Below are 17,512 nucleotides of genomic sequence, written 5' to 3' on the forward strand. Positions count from 1 at the left end.
ATTACAGAAGAAATGAGAAGAACCTACTTTAAAGTAACGTTTTTGAATTTTCATAAGATATAATTGGTAGGTTTCGTACCTATCGATAATTTTGGTACCTAGCATAAGTATAGATATCGAATAAAGCATCAAGTATCGAGCATTTTATTTGGTCAGCAATCAGCATTGAATTACCTAAGTAGTAAAAGTATTAAAAATAGAAAGAAAAAGATGGATTTATTTAATTTTGCTTTGATGAGCCTGAATTGACAATTTGAGTTAAAAGTCGTTATTACAACCCTAACAGATTGGGTAGATATAAAATGAATAATTATTTTCTATTAGATACTTAACCGAACTTAAAATATTGTGCTTAAGGTAGTATGTACCTAGTACCTACCTGCCTTGTTTCTGTATGTTAATGTGATTTTAAAATTGTCAAAATAATTCTTTATCAAGTATTATATTATTATTAGCAGATGAAATAATATCACGATTATAATAACGCTCGTAACTCGACGATTATTCGTAGATATCGATTTTAGTTTCAAACCCTCATAATTTCATCATTTAGGACACTACTGGTAAATATACAAAATGTGAGCATTCATACAGGTAGGATTTTTATTTAATTAAATATTCGACTAGTACAAGATTTTTTAAATTATTTCAAACATCAACTTTTCATACTTAAGTATTCCATATTCATTCATACGTTCAGAATCACTTGATACAAACCTGCAATATTATCGCTAGATAATTTTAACTATTCAATTATTATATACTATAAAAAGTTACTAACAATGTCTAATTAATACCCAATCGCGTAAAAAATATCGCAAATAATGTATTTAAAAAAAAAGGAAGCCTATATTATTGATACGGACTAAAATCAATCTTTCTAAAGTCGTATTTTGTTAGTAACAACCCTAAAAAGATGATACAAGATTTAATTCTCAAGTCTTTTCAAACAAATCCTTACATTCGAATTAGCAGTCAATCAAGTTATAATAAAATTATATCCTATAATTTAAACGTAGGTACCTATCAACAAATAGGCCTTTTATAATAAAATTCAATGCAAAACTGAAAAATCAAAAAAAAAATCGAAAATTATGCGGAAAATAAGGGAAACAAAAAACCAAATCAAATAAAAATCATTCTTTAATTTTCGGTGTGTATAATATAATTTTCTTTATGTTAGAATGAATATTTCCTATTAAAATCTACTTACAACATGACATAAGACAAACTATGCAATACATCTAAATAATGTCGCAACGACAAAATGAAGAATGAATAATTATTTTGTTAAATAAAATTTTATTTAAACTTTAAAATAAAATATAAATAAATCGAGTATTACTGTTCCAACAACTCTATAATAGGCTGTGGTGTCACCACAGACGACAATATAATTATTATTTAAATTGTGGTGTAAGTTGTAACACTAAGATCGTGAAGTTAATAACTTAAAACTACTACAAAACTTCAAGAGATCTTGTGGGTATCACGGCAGCACTAGATTTCATGAATAAATATTTCAATAGTGGTATAAAAAATAATTGGAAAATTGGTTTGAAATAATATAAAGTCGGACTTTAATTATGTTTCTCATATAGCTCGTGCCACTAAAGAAACGAATATAAAATGGCGGTGTTAAAAATTCCCTTTCACTTACACACTATACTTGTGAATAGAGTGCGAGTGAGATGGAATGATAACGCCACTTCGTTTCGATTAGTTTCTTACGAATTTATATTCAGGGAAATGTCTAGTGCTGTCGATGGAAATTAGACAACTGATATTCGATATACACAATAGTATCAAAGTAATAAGTAATTTTTCTATACAACAATACTTAGAGAGTGTTAGGTACATATCAAATATTAGAGAGAGAGCCAGCGCGTGCCAGACCTTCGTTATTTAAAAAAAGCTGCAAGTTTACTAGCGTGTTGTCCCCCAACACTCGGAGGAACGTTTGTTTGGATCATGGTGGCTTTGGGAGTAACAAGTAATAAAGGTGTAAAAAAATCTTACGTCAAAGTACCTATGTCAAATTTTTTCCTTCGGAATATTATTAGAAATCACGTCATGCATTCCTAGACACCCTTAAACTTTAAAACTTTGGGTATCTGACAGGGAGTTGCCATGATACTAAGTGTCTGGAAATGCATGACGTGATTTCTAAAAAATAGACTATAGGTACTTTGACATAAGATTTTGTAGTGTCTCTCAGTGTTAGGGACAATACGCAGAGAAACGGTCAGCTTTTATGAAATAACGAAGGTCTGGCATACGCCGGCTCTTAGTCCATTTGATGTTACATTACATTATTACAATACCATTAAACGATATAATATCAAGTTAATCGATACCCCTAATAATGCTTACAATTGTCTAATATACTCACAAATGGAAACCATGAATAGAAAAATAACCTAATGATTAAATAATATTTCAAAAAAAATTTGAACTCTATTACACCTAAACCAAAATATTCGTAATCTGTGGAAATAATTACTTTTTTTTTAAATTTATTTTTAACAAAAAAAGATTCGCTTCATAGAAGCGACGTCGCCCTGGCAAGCAATATTGTATTGAAAAAACTGTTTTCACAATCGCTAAATTGTTTATAATTAAAATATCATACAAAACTTACATACGAGTCGTCATAATCATACAACATGGATTGGTCGATCGTAACTAACTGAAATAAATAAAAATAACAGACTATACCACACAGTTTAGGTATCACCAGGCAGAGTATGCGCCAACTACTATTTTCAATGCTGCGGTCTCGCTTAGCATACAATAAGCGTAAATTTTTAAAAAAAACCGGCCAAGTGCGAGTCAGGCTCGCGCAATGAGGGTTCCGTACTACAGTCGTATTTTTTCGACATTTTGCACGATAATTCAAAAACTATGATGCATAAAAATAAAAAATAAATCTGTTTTAGAATGTACAGGTGAAGACCTTTCATATGATACCCCACTTGATATAGTCACTCATTTCGAAAGTTGAAAATACTAATTATTAGTTCATGACCACAATTTAATTTTTTTTGTGTGATCTAACCCTAAATTCACGGTTTTCAAATTTTTCCCCAAATGTCAGCTATAAGATCTACCTACCTGCCAAATTTCATGATTCTAGGTCAACGGGAAGTACCCTGTAGGTTTCTTGACTGACAGACAGACAGACAGACAACAAAGTGATCCTATAAGGGTTCCGTTTTTCCTTTTGAGGTACGGAACCCTAAAAAGTAAAACTACGGTTTACTAGAAGAGCGGTGCAGCTACATGTTGTAAACTTTAGTTAGTTTCGGGTTGAGTGTGCTGCCTCCTACTGGCCTACTGTCCGCTAGTCTCACAGCTCCGCCTGGGACTAAGCTACACAGGTCTGAATGTATTGCAATCTCTTTCATAATTTTTGCAACGAAAACCCATAGTTTTTTTGTTTAGTGTAGTTTGTGTACGCAGAATTACGGCCTACATTAATCTATCTCTAATCGTTACTCAGCAACGTTATTATTAGTCACAAATTGTATGATTTCTTTTTGGACAAATAACAACGTTGCTTAATAACTAATCTACAGATTACAGATAGATGTATTATTGATTTCGGCCGTTAGCCACATTATCTATAGAAACAAGATGGCGAACGGCGAACGAAATGCATGCATGACGATTGACGACCCTCTTTATGGTGCTGAACAGATTATTGCAACATTTTTTACGGGAGTTTTTTCAACAGTGGTATGAATGCATGAATGCAACTAAACCGCCGCGCTGTGGGGGCACCGCTTTCCTAAGAATCCGACGTTTTAGCCTTTTACCGATTCTCAGGCAGGAGTCACGACTGATTAATTCCATACTTTGCCACATTGACAGTGGCGATCGCAGTATGAGATGACATCTCGCTACTCTTGGACAAGTATCGTTTAAGTATCAAAAAAGTTATGGAAGTAGTCTCCTGGTGATACCGTGGCCTTATATTCGTAAAAATGTGTCAGTATGTCTATTAATACGCACGCGCAAACCATGCTATATGAGTCTGACGTCACTTAAATCATATAATGCACTGGATGAGGGTAGTTTTGTACCAGGTTACTCAGTCGAACACCTTCTCTTCGCGGACGTTTGGAAATGCATTGTTGTGCATAAAATACATCGAAATAGAACATCACAAAAACCCTTACGTTAACCGCCTTATCTTTAAATACATTATATTATTATGGTCCTAGAGCTGGCGGGAGGTTTTGAGAAGCTATTTGATAAGTAGGTACAGAGATTTAATACGCGAGTGTTTGTACGGCATCCGTGTTTCATGCGTAGTATAACCTAAATAACTTCAAGGCAAAAGTAAATAGGCATCTCCTAGGCAAGCGCGCTCCAACCGGATCATTACTTTTTATCAAGCATGATTGTCATCTCACAATACCAAATCTACAATCAGTCTTCGCTGAGTAAGGAAACAAAGATCCATCAGCCGCTGCAAGTTGCATTTTCCTTTTCTTATTGCTTGATGACAATCAAGCTTAATGTAAGGCAAGCGTGACGGTAAGAGGCTGGATGAGGATGGTTGCGGAACGTGTTGGCGCTTATTAGGGAAGGCCCATAACCAACAGTGGGCGTCCACAGGCCAACGATAATTATGATAAAATATATGACCAGCATGAAAGGCGATATGCAATTTCTGGCAGAAAAACCTAAGATTCATAAATCGCGAATCAACCACAGATCTACTGGCAGGTCTAAGTGGTTTTCTGTGGAAATTAATTCAAACTTTTAGCCTTTATCAATTACCTTTCAAAATATCCCGCCAACTCTCCGCCTACTAGGTTCGATTATGTGAAATAAATAGCTACAACACTAAAGCTAAAATAATAATAAAAAAAACGGAGGGAGACCGCATATCAAAGTTCTAAACTTGCCAACTTCACAATCGCGTTATATTTTCATAAATCTTTGTTTGAGAGATCAAAACCGTTCCGTGGGGGAGTTTTTATACTATACTGTACTTGTTCTACTAGGTACACAGATTGTCCGATTCATACGAGCATCTTCCTTTTGTGATACACTTTTCAGAGGTCCTCTAACATGACGTAATGATTACGATTAAGGCACTTGATATTATAACAAGCACCCCGAACGTGCAGACTAGACACTGAAAACAAACAACCGTGGAACCGTTTCGTTCCATAGAACGCCATATAGTTTGTCTTCACAGCTTCGTGTGCGTGCTTTCAGAGTCCAGACTCGCTTTATAATTATCAAGTCTCATATGGAAAACTTTAAAAATCAGTTCACGAAAGGATAGTTTTATTTTACTTTAAATGTTTTATGGTCTTTACAAATGCGTATGGATTATTAGTATAATATTATTTACTAGAATCGGGGATTCTAAAATGAAGCAATTTTCGATAATACTTTTGGTTTTGTAGCGAAACCTCATTTTAGTGTCCCTTTTAGGGTTAGTTGGTAAATACAATTTTAAATTAAAATTATTTTGATGAACATTCCGTTTCGAAGTTACTTTAAAATAATTTTTATTCAAAGTACACTCGACCACAACAAAAGTGTTAGCTGTCAAACTGTCAATATTCTGTCAAATATTTTGACAGTTGACATAAAATTTAATTCACTACAGGAAAAGATCACTTTTCCATATTAGTTTTATTAACTAACCGACCACACGCAATGCAGTGAAATGTTCAACAAATGACAGTGCGTATCTATAAACGGAAATGTTAAAGCTTACACGTACGATCCAATAATGCTCTTAACGCTATATAAAAGACGGATATTCCTTAAGTATATAAGAGGACAATAGACACCTATAGTACATTATTCAAAGGTTCTGGAATGAATACAAAATATTACAAAAACTTCATATCGCATTATCATCTATCAGCCCCCACCGATCGCAATATTTACGACTCTTAGATAATATTTGGGCTAAGTGTCTACTGCATACAATACAAATAATAACAATATTCAAATCCTGAATATTATAAAGTACATTATGGTTAAGATACTACGTTGATCGTTCATTTTACTTATGCCATATTTATAGCAAATTTCGACAAGGTTGAGTCAGCAACAAAATTCAATTAAGTAACATTATCCCTTTAATCGATTTGTACACTAAATGGCTTGTATGTGGTCTAAACAACGACTCAATCGAAATATAATTTAATATTCATTCAAACCCGAATAACTCATTTTACATAAATTATGGTGTATGTAAAAACAATTGTGCGTTCAAAATACCTAACGATATAATTATATTAATCTAAGAGAATAAGTATTCAAATTACATATTGTCATGGAAATTTGTCGCTGACTGTACCTCACAGTGAAAAAGAACATCAAAATGTCATAATTATGTCAATGACAGATTGACAGTGAGCCTCAATTTAGTGTATAGAAAAATTCAATACACAACACCTACGGGTATCCCCTTTTCCAAATAGTTTAATAGTAAAATGGCACAACTATGTACAGGGGGAATTGACTCGATCGTGTTTAAACATAAATTCATAATTTTGGGGCGGAATACATAAAAAAATTGCAAAGACCCGAACATTTCCTTTCCGACAAACTTTGCTGGGGTACCTATTTATACTTTATACGCGAAAAGAAGTTTGTATAGAGCTCTCTCTGTTACGTAATCCCAGACACAGACAATGTGTTGATAGAGACAAAAATCTCAGTGGGCGTCAACCATTTTGAGACACCAACCAATCACGGGCATGTTTTCAAAAAACATTCGAAATTCAAAAAAATAGTTTCGTTTGTGATTAGTTGGTGTATCATTGTATGGGATCACGTCACAGACAGAGCGCTGTACTATCTTCTTTCCGCGGATAGAGTATAGCAATAAGAATAACACATCAAAGTTTAGAAAGAGATAACAGAGAGAGCATTGTGTCTGTCGTTGATACCCACAAAATTTCACATAGGTATGAGTGACAGAGACGACGCTTTATAAAGTCAAAATTTCTTTCTAAAATTCTGGGTACTGATTCTGGTCTCCTAATCTAGATTTATAAGATCTAGAGGCAATTTATGATAAGTATTTCGTCATACATCTTTCATTTTATATAATCGCTAAATTAATAATTAATGCATCCAATAAATGTTATCGCAATAAATAATGTTTACTTAATGACAAATCCAAATAAAAAATTATAGCAACCAAAAATGACTCTGATTTTCTTGTACTATCACTCTTAATAATAAGTAATGGTCAGTTAATTCAAAAGTAAAAACGCGAAATAACTTTCTTAAAAAATCTCAGTCCGTAACAGAATCTAATAATGATTAAACTAAACGTTTTTTGTAAATCTTAATATTTATATTGTTCACGGATACTTCAAAAGTTCAAATGTATATGGAATCGACTTTTGTAACTTTCGACCTTTACTGCTTTATAATAAAGTACAAAATGCCATACACAGTCCAAATATTATGTTTCAATAAATACCTATAATGACCACGGTATAGCAACTAAATATTTAAATAATGGAAATAGCCCCGATAAAAACAAAGTAATCATTTAAAATGCAAGTCTGTTGTGTGGGAATAAACAACATAAGTCACAAAAACCAAAGAAATAGATGATTCAGTAAACCCTTTACAGATTCCTTACAAATATTTCAAAAAAAATCACAATAAAAAGCAATATCAAAACCTTGCTATAATATCACGGACAAATCACAATACATGTTCATTGGGTACTATGTAAAATCAAAGTAGTAAAAAAAAACATCCACAGACAATTACTTTAAAAAAAGAAACGTTTGGTCCATAGACACGAACTGTAAAAAATACCGATTGTATTTCCTAAGTCAGTCCTGCGGGCCTAGACACTATTCACACGCGAGGTTAGCTCTATAAGCATTAAAACGCTAACAAAACTGAATTTGTACGAACATTCAAAAAACCCATTGGCGCTGATTCTGTTGTTTTTCGCTAAACTAAATTTAGAGTATCTGCATCCTCTTCTTTTTAATATTGCTAAAAAAGGACGGAACATGATTTTTACATTTAAATACTCTAAATTTTAGTGCACGCTACAAATTTAAACGATACGCTCGCTACTGGCAGCTAAAGTCACGAGGTTTGACACCTCTAAATTAAACTTAAAACTGTTAAACTGTGTCTATCCTTTTCATATTACATTAGTAAGAAGAGGATGCAAATATTCTAAAATTTAGTTGTATGTCGAAGAAGCTGGATTTATCTTAGTAATTTCGAATCAGAACTGTATTCTTTAAAGTACATAACTTTTTCCGTCAAATGGTTTGTAAATTCCATGCAAATTCATCTTAAAGGCGTTGACGCGTATAAAATGTTAAGTCAGAATTACTCTTGAGTTTATTGAGTTCTATGTTTTAAAATAGCCCGAATTCGGGTAAAACTTGCGGGTTCTAGCTGCCAATATAAAATTTTCTTGGGCTTTCTGGGTGCGTTTGAACACAGCGTATATGAAGTGAGTACAAACGTACCATGGAACCTCAAGAAGTCGAATATTATTGAAATAGAGTGTTAGTTTCCTTGATGCGCACAAACGCATACATACGCGGTGTGTATGCATTGCGTTTACACGCATCAAGGTAGGTACGCAGCTATACACAGGGTTCAAAGTCAGGATAGGATTAGTTAGGTATAGTTCTTGCAATTCACGAGCGCGTGCATTTAACATTGCGTTAAATGTACGCGTAACAATCAATCGCGAGCAAACGCTGCATGACTTCAACAGAAACATGAGCCACGCAAGAACTATGATGTTCCTATTTTCAGACAGGAAATACGAAAACTGAGCAGCGAGCTTTAACTATTGTAAGCAGTGCTTTTTAAGCCTGTTTTTCACGCCACTACTGGTACCAAGTTTGTGTCCTTGTACCTTAAAGTGTGTCGGGTGCCCGAATTCGGGTAAAGTCATTCAGTTACTCAAATAAAGGCTAACGATCCCGGTACAGTAGCCGGCAGGAAATATTGTACATCGACCTTTAGAAGGAGGTTTCGGCTTCGTAGAGCATTGCCTCTGTCTTACCTATGTGACGTTTTGTCGGTCTCAACGACAGAAACAACGCTCTAAGAAACCACTATGTCTTTCTAAATGTCGATGTACAATATTTCCTGCGGGGTACTGTAGTTTCTGCGAGAGGTTAATTCCGGTAGTTTCTGCGTTGTCTAGGCCCTCTGTGATAACACGAGTAGCAATGTGGTCGACATAGGGGTGGTTTAGCGGCTGGCTGGCGGCGGCATCTGGGCTTGTACACCTTGCAGGTTCATGGGGCGGCCGTTGGGGTTGCCCATCCCTAAGCCGTCTGCGTAGTTGACGTCCATCGCTGGCATGTCATCGTTCTGGAAACAGCATTATGTTTAAGAATCTTTAGGTAAAAGGTTAAAAAAGTGCGGTGTTGTTAGACATCCGAAACTTATACATATAAATTCCTTCACCCCTTGCTTTTTATGGCCCAACAGTTTAACCGATTTTGATACATGGTAGAGAGTCAGCTCACATCCCAGGGACGGACATAGACTACTTTTATCCCACAAAATCAAAGAGTTTTTTGAAAACCGAAATCCACACGTACGAAGTCGAGGGCATCATCCATCATCTAATTACAAGTATTTGTTTGCGACACCATTGTGGAATACCTACATGCTTTTTCTTTCTTTTTGGGACCCCATCCCCATCAAAGCGTTCAAATGTTCGAAGGTGGACTAACAAAGAATTTACAGATAAATTCTTATATTTATGTTCTGTACATGGCAAAAGAGAAGAAAAGGGAAGTATAGAAGTAATTTTTATTAAAATAAGCCAAAGCCAACTCCTTCATGAAATATAATAATGTTTGTTTTAATATTTATTTCGTGAAAATGACATGAGATGATCGGATGGACAGATCAAGTGAGGGCTGCGGTGGACGTCCCCTTACATGAGTGCACAAGGAATGTAGCAATCAGAGACGAATAGAGACGCATTGTTAAGCATGCCACAAAAAAAATCGGCAATCGATGACAGATTTTATGGTACGTACTAAGTACAAACGCAATAAATATTACGTGTCCTATCTAAATATATAAAAGAAAAAGGTGGCTGACTGACTGACTGCCTGACTGACTCATCTATCAACGCACAACTCAAACTACTAGACAGATCGGGCTAAAATTTGGCATGCAGATAGCTGTTATGACGTAGGCATCCGCTAAGAAAGGATTTTTGAAAATTCAACCCCCAAGGGGGCGAAATTTGTGTAGTCCACGCGGACGAAGCCGCGAGCATGAGCTAGTCAAATATATTTTTGTCTTAAATGAATTCGAATTATGTCTTCAAGTGTTAAATTGTTTAAGCATTTTTCTGAAATAATAATTAAATATCTTCCATAATATTCTCCAAGGGAGAAGATGGAATACAAAATTTATATCTTCAACATTCTATTTACAACTCTAATGGAATTGGATTAGAACGATTATCCGTACGGAATGGTGAACTTCTCTCTCTCTCTCTCTCTCTCTCCCTCTCTCTCTCTCATTCTCTATGCTACTTACCTCGCGATGGCGTCGTATGGTGCGGTCTTCATACCGCGTGCCACCCGTAGACGCCATGGGGCGACTCAGCGTGCTGTTGGCGGCCGACGGCGAGTGGGGGGCGCCCCCCGACATGGGCGTGCCCTGACCTATACCCCAAGCCACCACAATCAGCTATTTACACTCTTACATTTCACATAGTTTACATACAAGCCCCGTAAACCACGTCAACTGAAATAATTTACAGAAAATTCTCGAAACCGAAACAATTAACAAAACATATTTTTACTTTCGTACAAATATATTAGAAGTAGGAAGATTTTTATTCAAATAAACTTTTTGAATCGTCCAATTCATATACCACTGGTTCGGAATCTAAAAGATTCAAAAACTCAGCGGTTGCTCTTTCCATAGATTCTATTTACAATAATATTGTGCCATGTATAAAAGGAATTGGGTATTTACCTGTGGCAAAAAGAAATTATTTCTCAGTGATTATTAAATAGAGGCTCTTCCAAAATATGTAAAATCCACACCCTTTGCTAGTTTTAGGGGTAATAACAATTTTAAATTATCGATTAAACTAAAAAAAGCACGTCAAATGATTGTGACGTCACATTTCAATATTTCATAGTAGCTCGCACACTAGCGCGCGTTTTGACGTTTGAAAAAAGTTACTGATTTGACTAGTTGTCAAATACCGAATTGTAGTCCCGCGCATTGCTGGAGTGAGCTTCAAGTCAAAAAATGGGAAAAATGGGGTTCATACATTCCACGCAACGCATACTTGTACTTTTCTGGTGAAAGACAACATTATTGATTTTGGTATTAGGCAGTGTCTGTCTGTGAAGATGTGCAAAGTGAAATTAGATGCTGAAAATTTAGTAACATGATATTATATTATAGCATATTATCATGAGCTATGAATAAAATACAGCTGTTAAATGACAATGAATCATATGAACAGTCCTCACATAATATACACAAACACATCCAGTAACATATACATTTAAAAATTTTAATGGTTTTCTCGCAGCAGATTGATTTGCTCTCAGTAGTATTATGGAAACAGAGTTAATTTAAAAAAAATTGTTTTGAACTAATTAAAAATGTTTAGAGCAAAATAAGCTTTCGGGCGTAGTAATACGACATAAACTAGCCTGCGCGGACGGCCGGTCGCGAAGCTACAGTACGCGGCCGAGAGTAATGTACATCGACCTTTAGAAGGAGATAGCAGATTTGTAGAGCGTTGTCTCTGTCTTTGAGACCGACAAAACATCATATAGGTATGAATGACAGAGACACGGCTCTACTTAGCCGAAATGTCATTCTAAAGGCCAATGTACATTACTTTCTGCCGCGTACTGTACATTACTATTGGTTAGAGGTCGCTTTCGAGTTTTGTTTTTCACAATTGTAAATATGCCATCAGTACCCATATTATAAATGTAAATGTGTGTTTGTTTGTTGGTTTGTTGGTTTATTGGTTTGTTGGTTTGTCCTTCAATCATGTCGCACCAAAGCAACGGATCAACGTGTTCCCACGGGGTTTTTATAAATCTAAATCCACGCGTACGAAGTCGCGGGCATCAGCTAGTTTTTTTGATAAATTGATTGGACCAGTAAGTCAAAATAATTTCGCTGCGTGAAAACAACCATCAGAATTTGACGCTATATAAAGAATTGTGACCCACCGCTCGTGTTGGAGGAGGCGCGCGGCTGCGCGGCGCGCGCGGGCGTGAGGAAGTCCGCCTCGCGCCAGCCGTGCTTGCGGTACACCTCACGCAGCTCCGCGTGAGACCACATCGTCATTAGCACTTGACCTAAGGGTAAAAACAGATGTTTTAGTAAAGTTGGACGTCCTCCAACTAAAAGCGTTTATCCCTGGGACATTTTTACTGTGTAAAATTCTTGGAATTGTTTCTGCACTTTTGAGGATTTGCCATCTGGTGTACGAAAAAACCTAGGCATAAGAAATGAAGAAACCTCCGCGTACTTCGTTTAATGTGGTTATCAGCTGGTGTTATGATATTCGTTTAGCAAACTAGATGTCGCTGTGCCAAGTTCAATCGCGGTAGAAATATGTTCATTTCAATTTACCTCTTTTCTCTCGAGCAAAATATTTCCCATTCTAAAGCTTATTTATCCCTGGGAGATTTTTTTGTACAAAAAATGTAGTGTGATATTCTAGGAATTGTTTTTGCACTTTCGAAGGTTCGCCATATGTTGTACGAAAAATTACCCTAGGCATATACAGTATTCCCACTTTTATAAGTCACTGCGGCAAAATTAGTTTGCTCAGAAAAGCGTAACGCCGCCAGACTACAACCGAATGTACAACAATGAAATACAGAACTTATTGCCTGACGTTAGGGTTTTAAACACAAGAACAACAAACTCCGTGCTCGCTCATAATTTGCGCGTACAAAACATGGCTCGTAGGCAACAACCAATAGCGGACGGACGCGCGCTATGATTGTGTGAAATATTATCGCACCATTCAAAAATAAGATTTCTGCGCAGTTACATCGGCGTAACTTAACGTAAACGTAAACGTAAGTGATAGTACTATAAGTACGGAAGAATAGTTACCTGCAAACTTGAGCACTCTGGGCGTATGACGATGACGCTGCTTGGTGAGGTTGAGCAGCCTCTCCACTCCGCCCGCTTCGAGGAGGGACCGCGAGAACTCCGCGCTCTTTTTTATCACTTCGTTTAGTGTTGCTAGTACTGCCGCTATCGTGTCGTCTGACGTACCCTGGGAAAAAACGAAGAAATATGTATAAGTCCCGCAAATTGCTATTGCGCTGGAACCATGTCTCATTAACATCGAAATGATGTCATTTTGACGTCAGCCGAAATAAAAATATACCATCAGCTCGAAACGAAACTTTAATCGTAAGATTGGACTCCTTAAATGCTACTGTCACTCAATCCAGCGCAGAACCTTCACGGATAAATTCTTATTAGACGATAAATAGTAGTAGTAGTAATTTAATCGATCCTTATCAAATAGATATTAACAAATCATGTCGAAATACGATCATGTAACATGTTGACAGTTCTTACTTGACAGATTCTGTAACATTATGTGGTCTCAGCAGCGTATTCTCATTTGATTGTTCAGTGAGATGTAGCGTCGCGCAAGAATTTGTAACCCATAGTTCTTCACAACAGTACAACGTTGGTCGACCGATAACAAAAGATTATGTGGGCACAGAAGTTACTTCTATGGAAAGTACTATTTGTGTATCATATTATCTCGATGACTTAGGCATTTTTTGTATTAACTACATAATTGTCGATTTTACAGGAGAGCTGTTTAATTCAGAAGACTAACACAAAAATAGTAGATCATTTTAATATACATAGTTTAGCACCGGATCGAGAGTTGTTACTGTGTTATAAAGTCGACATTGGGGTCGATTTTCTTGTACGAAATCTCTAAACTAAACTAAATTAACAGGTCTAAAACTAGTGCTATCCTTTTCCGCAAGCAACATTATGAAAGGGATAGATATTTGTGAACTAAGCCAAAGATCTAACTGTCTTGAAATATTGATCAAATACCTGGTCGTGTTGTTGGTTCCCACTCGGCAGTTTCTGTACCAGGTCGCGCATAGCGTATTTGCCTATCAGCTCCTTATTCCGTTGGTCTATGGCCAGGTTTCTGAGAGCTGTGGCTACCGCGCAGACAACCCTGTCGACCTCCATTCGTAACAGCTCCACTAAGATTGGTAGCCCTGAAGACAACGTAAGACAATCTTGTTATAGGGTGCGTCTCACCCGTCACAGTATTCTCGTCCGCAAGTTTTATGTACTCGTATAGTACGCGGCAGAAAATAATGTACATCGACCTTTAGAAAGAGATAGCGGTTTTGTAGAGCATCGTAACTGTCGTTGAGACCGACAAAACGTCACATAGGTGTGAGTGACAGAGACAACGCTCTACAAAGCCAAAATCTCATTCCAAAGGTCGATGTACATTATGCCGCGTACTGTACATGCCTGTTCATGCACCAATATTTTACTAAAAGTATTGTTATTTTGAGTAAAATATTGGCGCTTGGATTATATTCGTATTATGGAGATAATTTTGGATGTTCGGATGTTTATAAAGCCAATTTTGCCAATAAAATAACCTTATTCTAAATGAATTCCTAATTAATTAATCCTCCGAACTTAAAATTGTATGGCTGTAAGCACTTTAAGTACGTCATAGGTACACTGAAGCGTGCGGTCGCAACATCTATTCGTGCGTAGTAAGTTAAAGACGATGCGGCATCCCAGAGACTGCCAAAACATTCCAGAGGATGCTGAAGCATTTCGAAGGCTGCCTAAGCATGCCGCAACTTTGTTTTAGTCCCTACGATGATCATCATTGAAATTTCAATGTTATTGTCATACTGTTAAGTTATATTTCTATTCGTCGTATGAAAATCCCTTGCCATGCCGTGCGGCCAGGCTTATACTGCTTATATGAATATATAAAAGGAAAAGGTAACTGCCTGACTGACTGATCTATCAACGCACAGCTTTAACTACTGGAGGGATCAGGCTGAACTTTGGCATGCAGATAGCTATTATGACGTAGGCATCCGCTAAGAAAGGATTTTTGAAAATTCAACTCCTAAGGGGGTGAAATAATAGTTTGAATTTTGTGTAGTCTACGCGGACGACGTCGCGGGATTAAGCTAGTCCTATCATATTATCTAATCATTAAATACCTTTTTCTTTCCTGACAGCGGCTCGTATATCTATAGAGGGTTGCCAGTAGCAAGCTGCGAGGTTCTGCAACGCGCCGGCCGCCGCTTCTAAGGTCTCCGGGTTGGAACACGTCTGCAGTAGGGCCATGTATAGAGGCACCACCTGTTACAGAAAATTATGAACATGATTAAATTATACCCCCACGACTTCATTCGCATAGATTTATTGTTCGCGACAGGTCGACGTGGCAATCGGGATATGAGGTAAGTCTTGCAGGGGGACGCGCCGCACACCCGCGCTGTCATATCCATTAAAAATCGTTTATGTGGATGCAATGGTTGTCAAAAAGGTAAAATACATAACAGACAGACTTTCGCATTTATAACACTAACAATGTGCAGAATGAGGGTACCGAACGGGACTATCATGCTAAGCAACTGCCTAAGCTTGGCGATCGGGGGTGTCCGGCTAATAGGCGTCTATAGGAGATGGTCTGTGTATGGAGCTAATACATATAACTTATAAGGGACTCTACCTCAGGTGACCACAGCATCTCAGTGCCTTTGGGTACGCTGTAGCCTAGTTGCGTGTTGGTGTTGTTGTCTAGTTGTTGCGGCTCAGGATCGCTCTTGCCCAGCGGACTTGTAGAGTTTGATGACGTGGAACCTTCCTTCTTCTTTTTACTTCCACCAAAGCAGCCCAGGTTTTCACCTGCAACAGACATACATATCCATGACTAGTTGCCCCACCCGACTTCTTTCGAGTAGAATTTTTGAGGGAGGGGATAGAATTTTCAGAATTCCTGGAACACTAAGTACTTTTTCATTTTTGACCTAAAACCGAATTACCAATTTTCATGGATATAATTTCAAAAATGCCAGACTTTCATACTAACTTTCATCTCCTATTTTAATTTGAGTTGAGCGTCTATGGCGTCAGTTCAAAAGTCCAGCTTTAGGAGTGAAATTTCCGAAAATCGTAAAACACGGATTTCTTAATTTCTAAACAAAAAATGGCAGATTTCCATCCCCTATTTGACCCCCTTAGGGATGGAATTTCCAATGCCTTGAAGATATCTTTTCTTAGTGGGGTCTACACTTGTGAGGAACACCCACAAACAAATTCTCTACATCTATTGGCTTAAGCTATATTATGTGTATACGTCCGTTTAGCTACCTTTGGACGCGCTGGCTTGTATCCTTGCTTGCCCTGAAGACTGTGTAGGTGGTGCTCTTGTGTCATATAATGGATCTTCTATTTCTTGACATCTGTGAAAGAAACAATATGAATCAATTGTCAAAAGATTTAAAAAAAAAGATTTTTACACACACAGTGCGACCGTTTAGAGTGCACTCCATAGATCTCGAGATTAGTGTCTTTACCTGTAGGATAAATTCCGTAGCACACAGACACAATTCTCAACAATCTTGGTTCCAATGGCGTTAGCGCTAAGAGCGGCGCGCACGGCGTGCAGTAAAGCCTCGGCCAGACCGGTGAGCGACCGTAACCGACGCCGCGCGTACTCGCCGGCCGACGACGCGTTGCGAAGTACACCCGACGCGTTGCGGAATACTGGAACAATGATATCATCATAATCAACCCATCGCCGACTTACTATTGAGCACGGATCTCCTCTCTGAAGGGCCATAATTCACCAAGCGGGCCAAGTGATGGGCAGACCTAACAGACCTTTGAGAACATTATGGAGAAGTCGAAGGCGGCGCACATATTTTCTCAAGATGTTTTTCTTTATCGTGAAAACAAAATATATTTAATTGTAAATAATATCTTTTCCGGCTGTACTCACGCGTTTAGTCGACGTAAGCCCGACTAGTTTCGAACCCATCCGGGGTCCTTTTTCAAGGGAGTCCGTTCGCGCACGCGCCGCGGTTTTGACTCGCGGGTATATTTAATTGCTTTAAACAGACTTAACTGAAAAATTAGAGGTTCAGGATCGAATTCCGGGGATCTGATAGATTCTGCTATCTCTTGTTTAAAAGATTTTCATAGTAGCATGGGCATTTAAAAGTAGATCGTCAACCAGACCAACCATGATCGTCAACCATGTCGCTACTAGATGTCACTATCAGTCGATTTAGGTTTACAAGTTTAATAATTAGCCTGTTACCATCTGCGCGATTACGGTAGAATGACAGCTACAATGTCACGATCGCAATCACCTCTGATTGGTTGACGATCGCTCACTATTGGCTACAATGCATTGTTGCATCAAGAATAGCACAAATTCAGCCAATCACAACAATTGAGATTATAATAA

The 17,512-nt window shown here is 37.3% G+C and overlaps 1 protein-coding gene across 5 annotated transcripts in view; it reads right to left on the reverse strand.

The window, feature by feature from the left end:
• Positions 1-1,125: 1,125 nt before the first annotated feature.
• Positions 1,126-17,512, reverse strand: part of p120ctn (adherens junction protein p120) — a 74,205-nt gene continuing 57,818 nt past the window's right edge. For 3 of the 5 annotated variants that reach the window (XM_069506546.1, XM_069506545.1, XM_069506548.1), the window contains 9 exons: positions 16,617-16,806; positions 16,411-16,502; positions 15,770-15,945; positions 15,255-15,396; positions 14,098-14,291; positions 13,120-13,285; positions 12,222-12,350; positions 10,549-10,676; positions 1,126-9,357 (listed from right to left, as the gene is read on the reverse strand). In XM_069506546.1, coding sequence (XP_069362647.1) covers positions 9,235-9,357; positions 10,549-10,676; positions 12,222-12,350; positions 13,120-13,285; positions 14,098-14,291; positions 15,255-15,396; positions 15,770-15,945; positions 16,411-16,502; positions 16,617-16,806 — 1,340 coding nt within the window. In that variant the 3' untranslated portion in view covers positions 1,126-9,234. The remainder of the gene's footprint in view (positions 9,358-10,548; positions 10,677-12,221; positions 12,351-13,119; positions 13,286-14,097; positions 14,292-15,254; positions 15,397-15,769; positions 15,946-16,410; positions 16,503-16,616; positions 16,807-17,512) is intronic. The other 2 variants (XM_034980913.2, XM_069506547.1) reach the window with 2 other exon arrangements.

The sequence above is a fragment of the Maniola hyperantus genome, chromosome 23 (assembly GCF_902806685.2).
Source record: "Maniola hyperantus chromosome 23, iAphHyp1.2, whole genome shotgun sequence".
Lineage (NCBI taxonomy): Eukaryota > Metazoa > Arthropoda > Insecta > Lepidoptera > Nymphalidae > Maniola > Maniola hyperantus.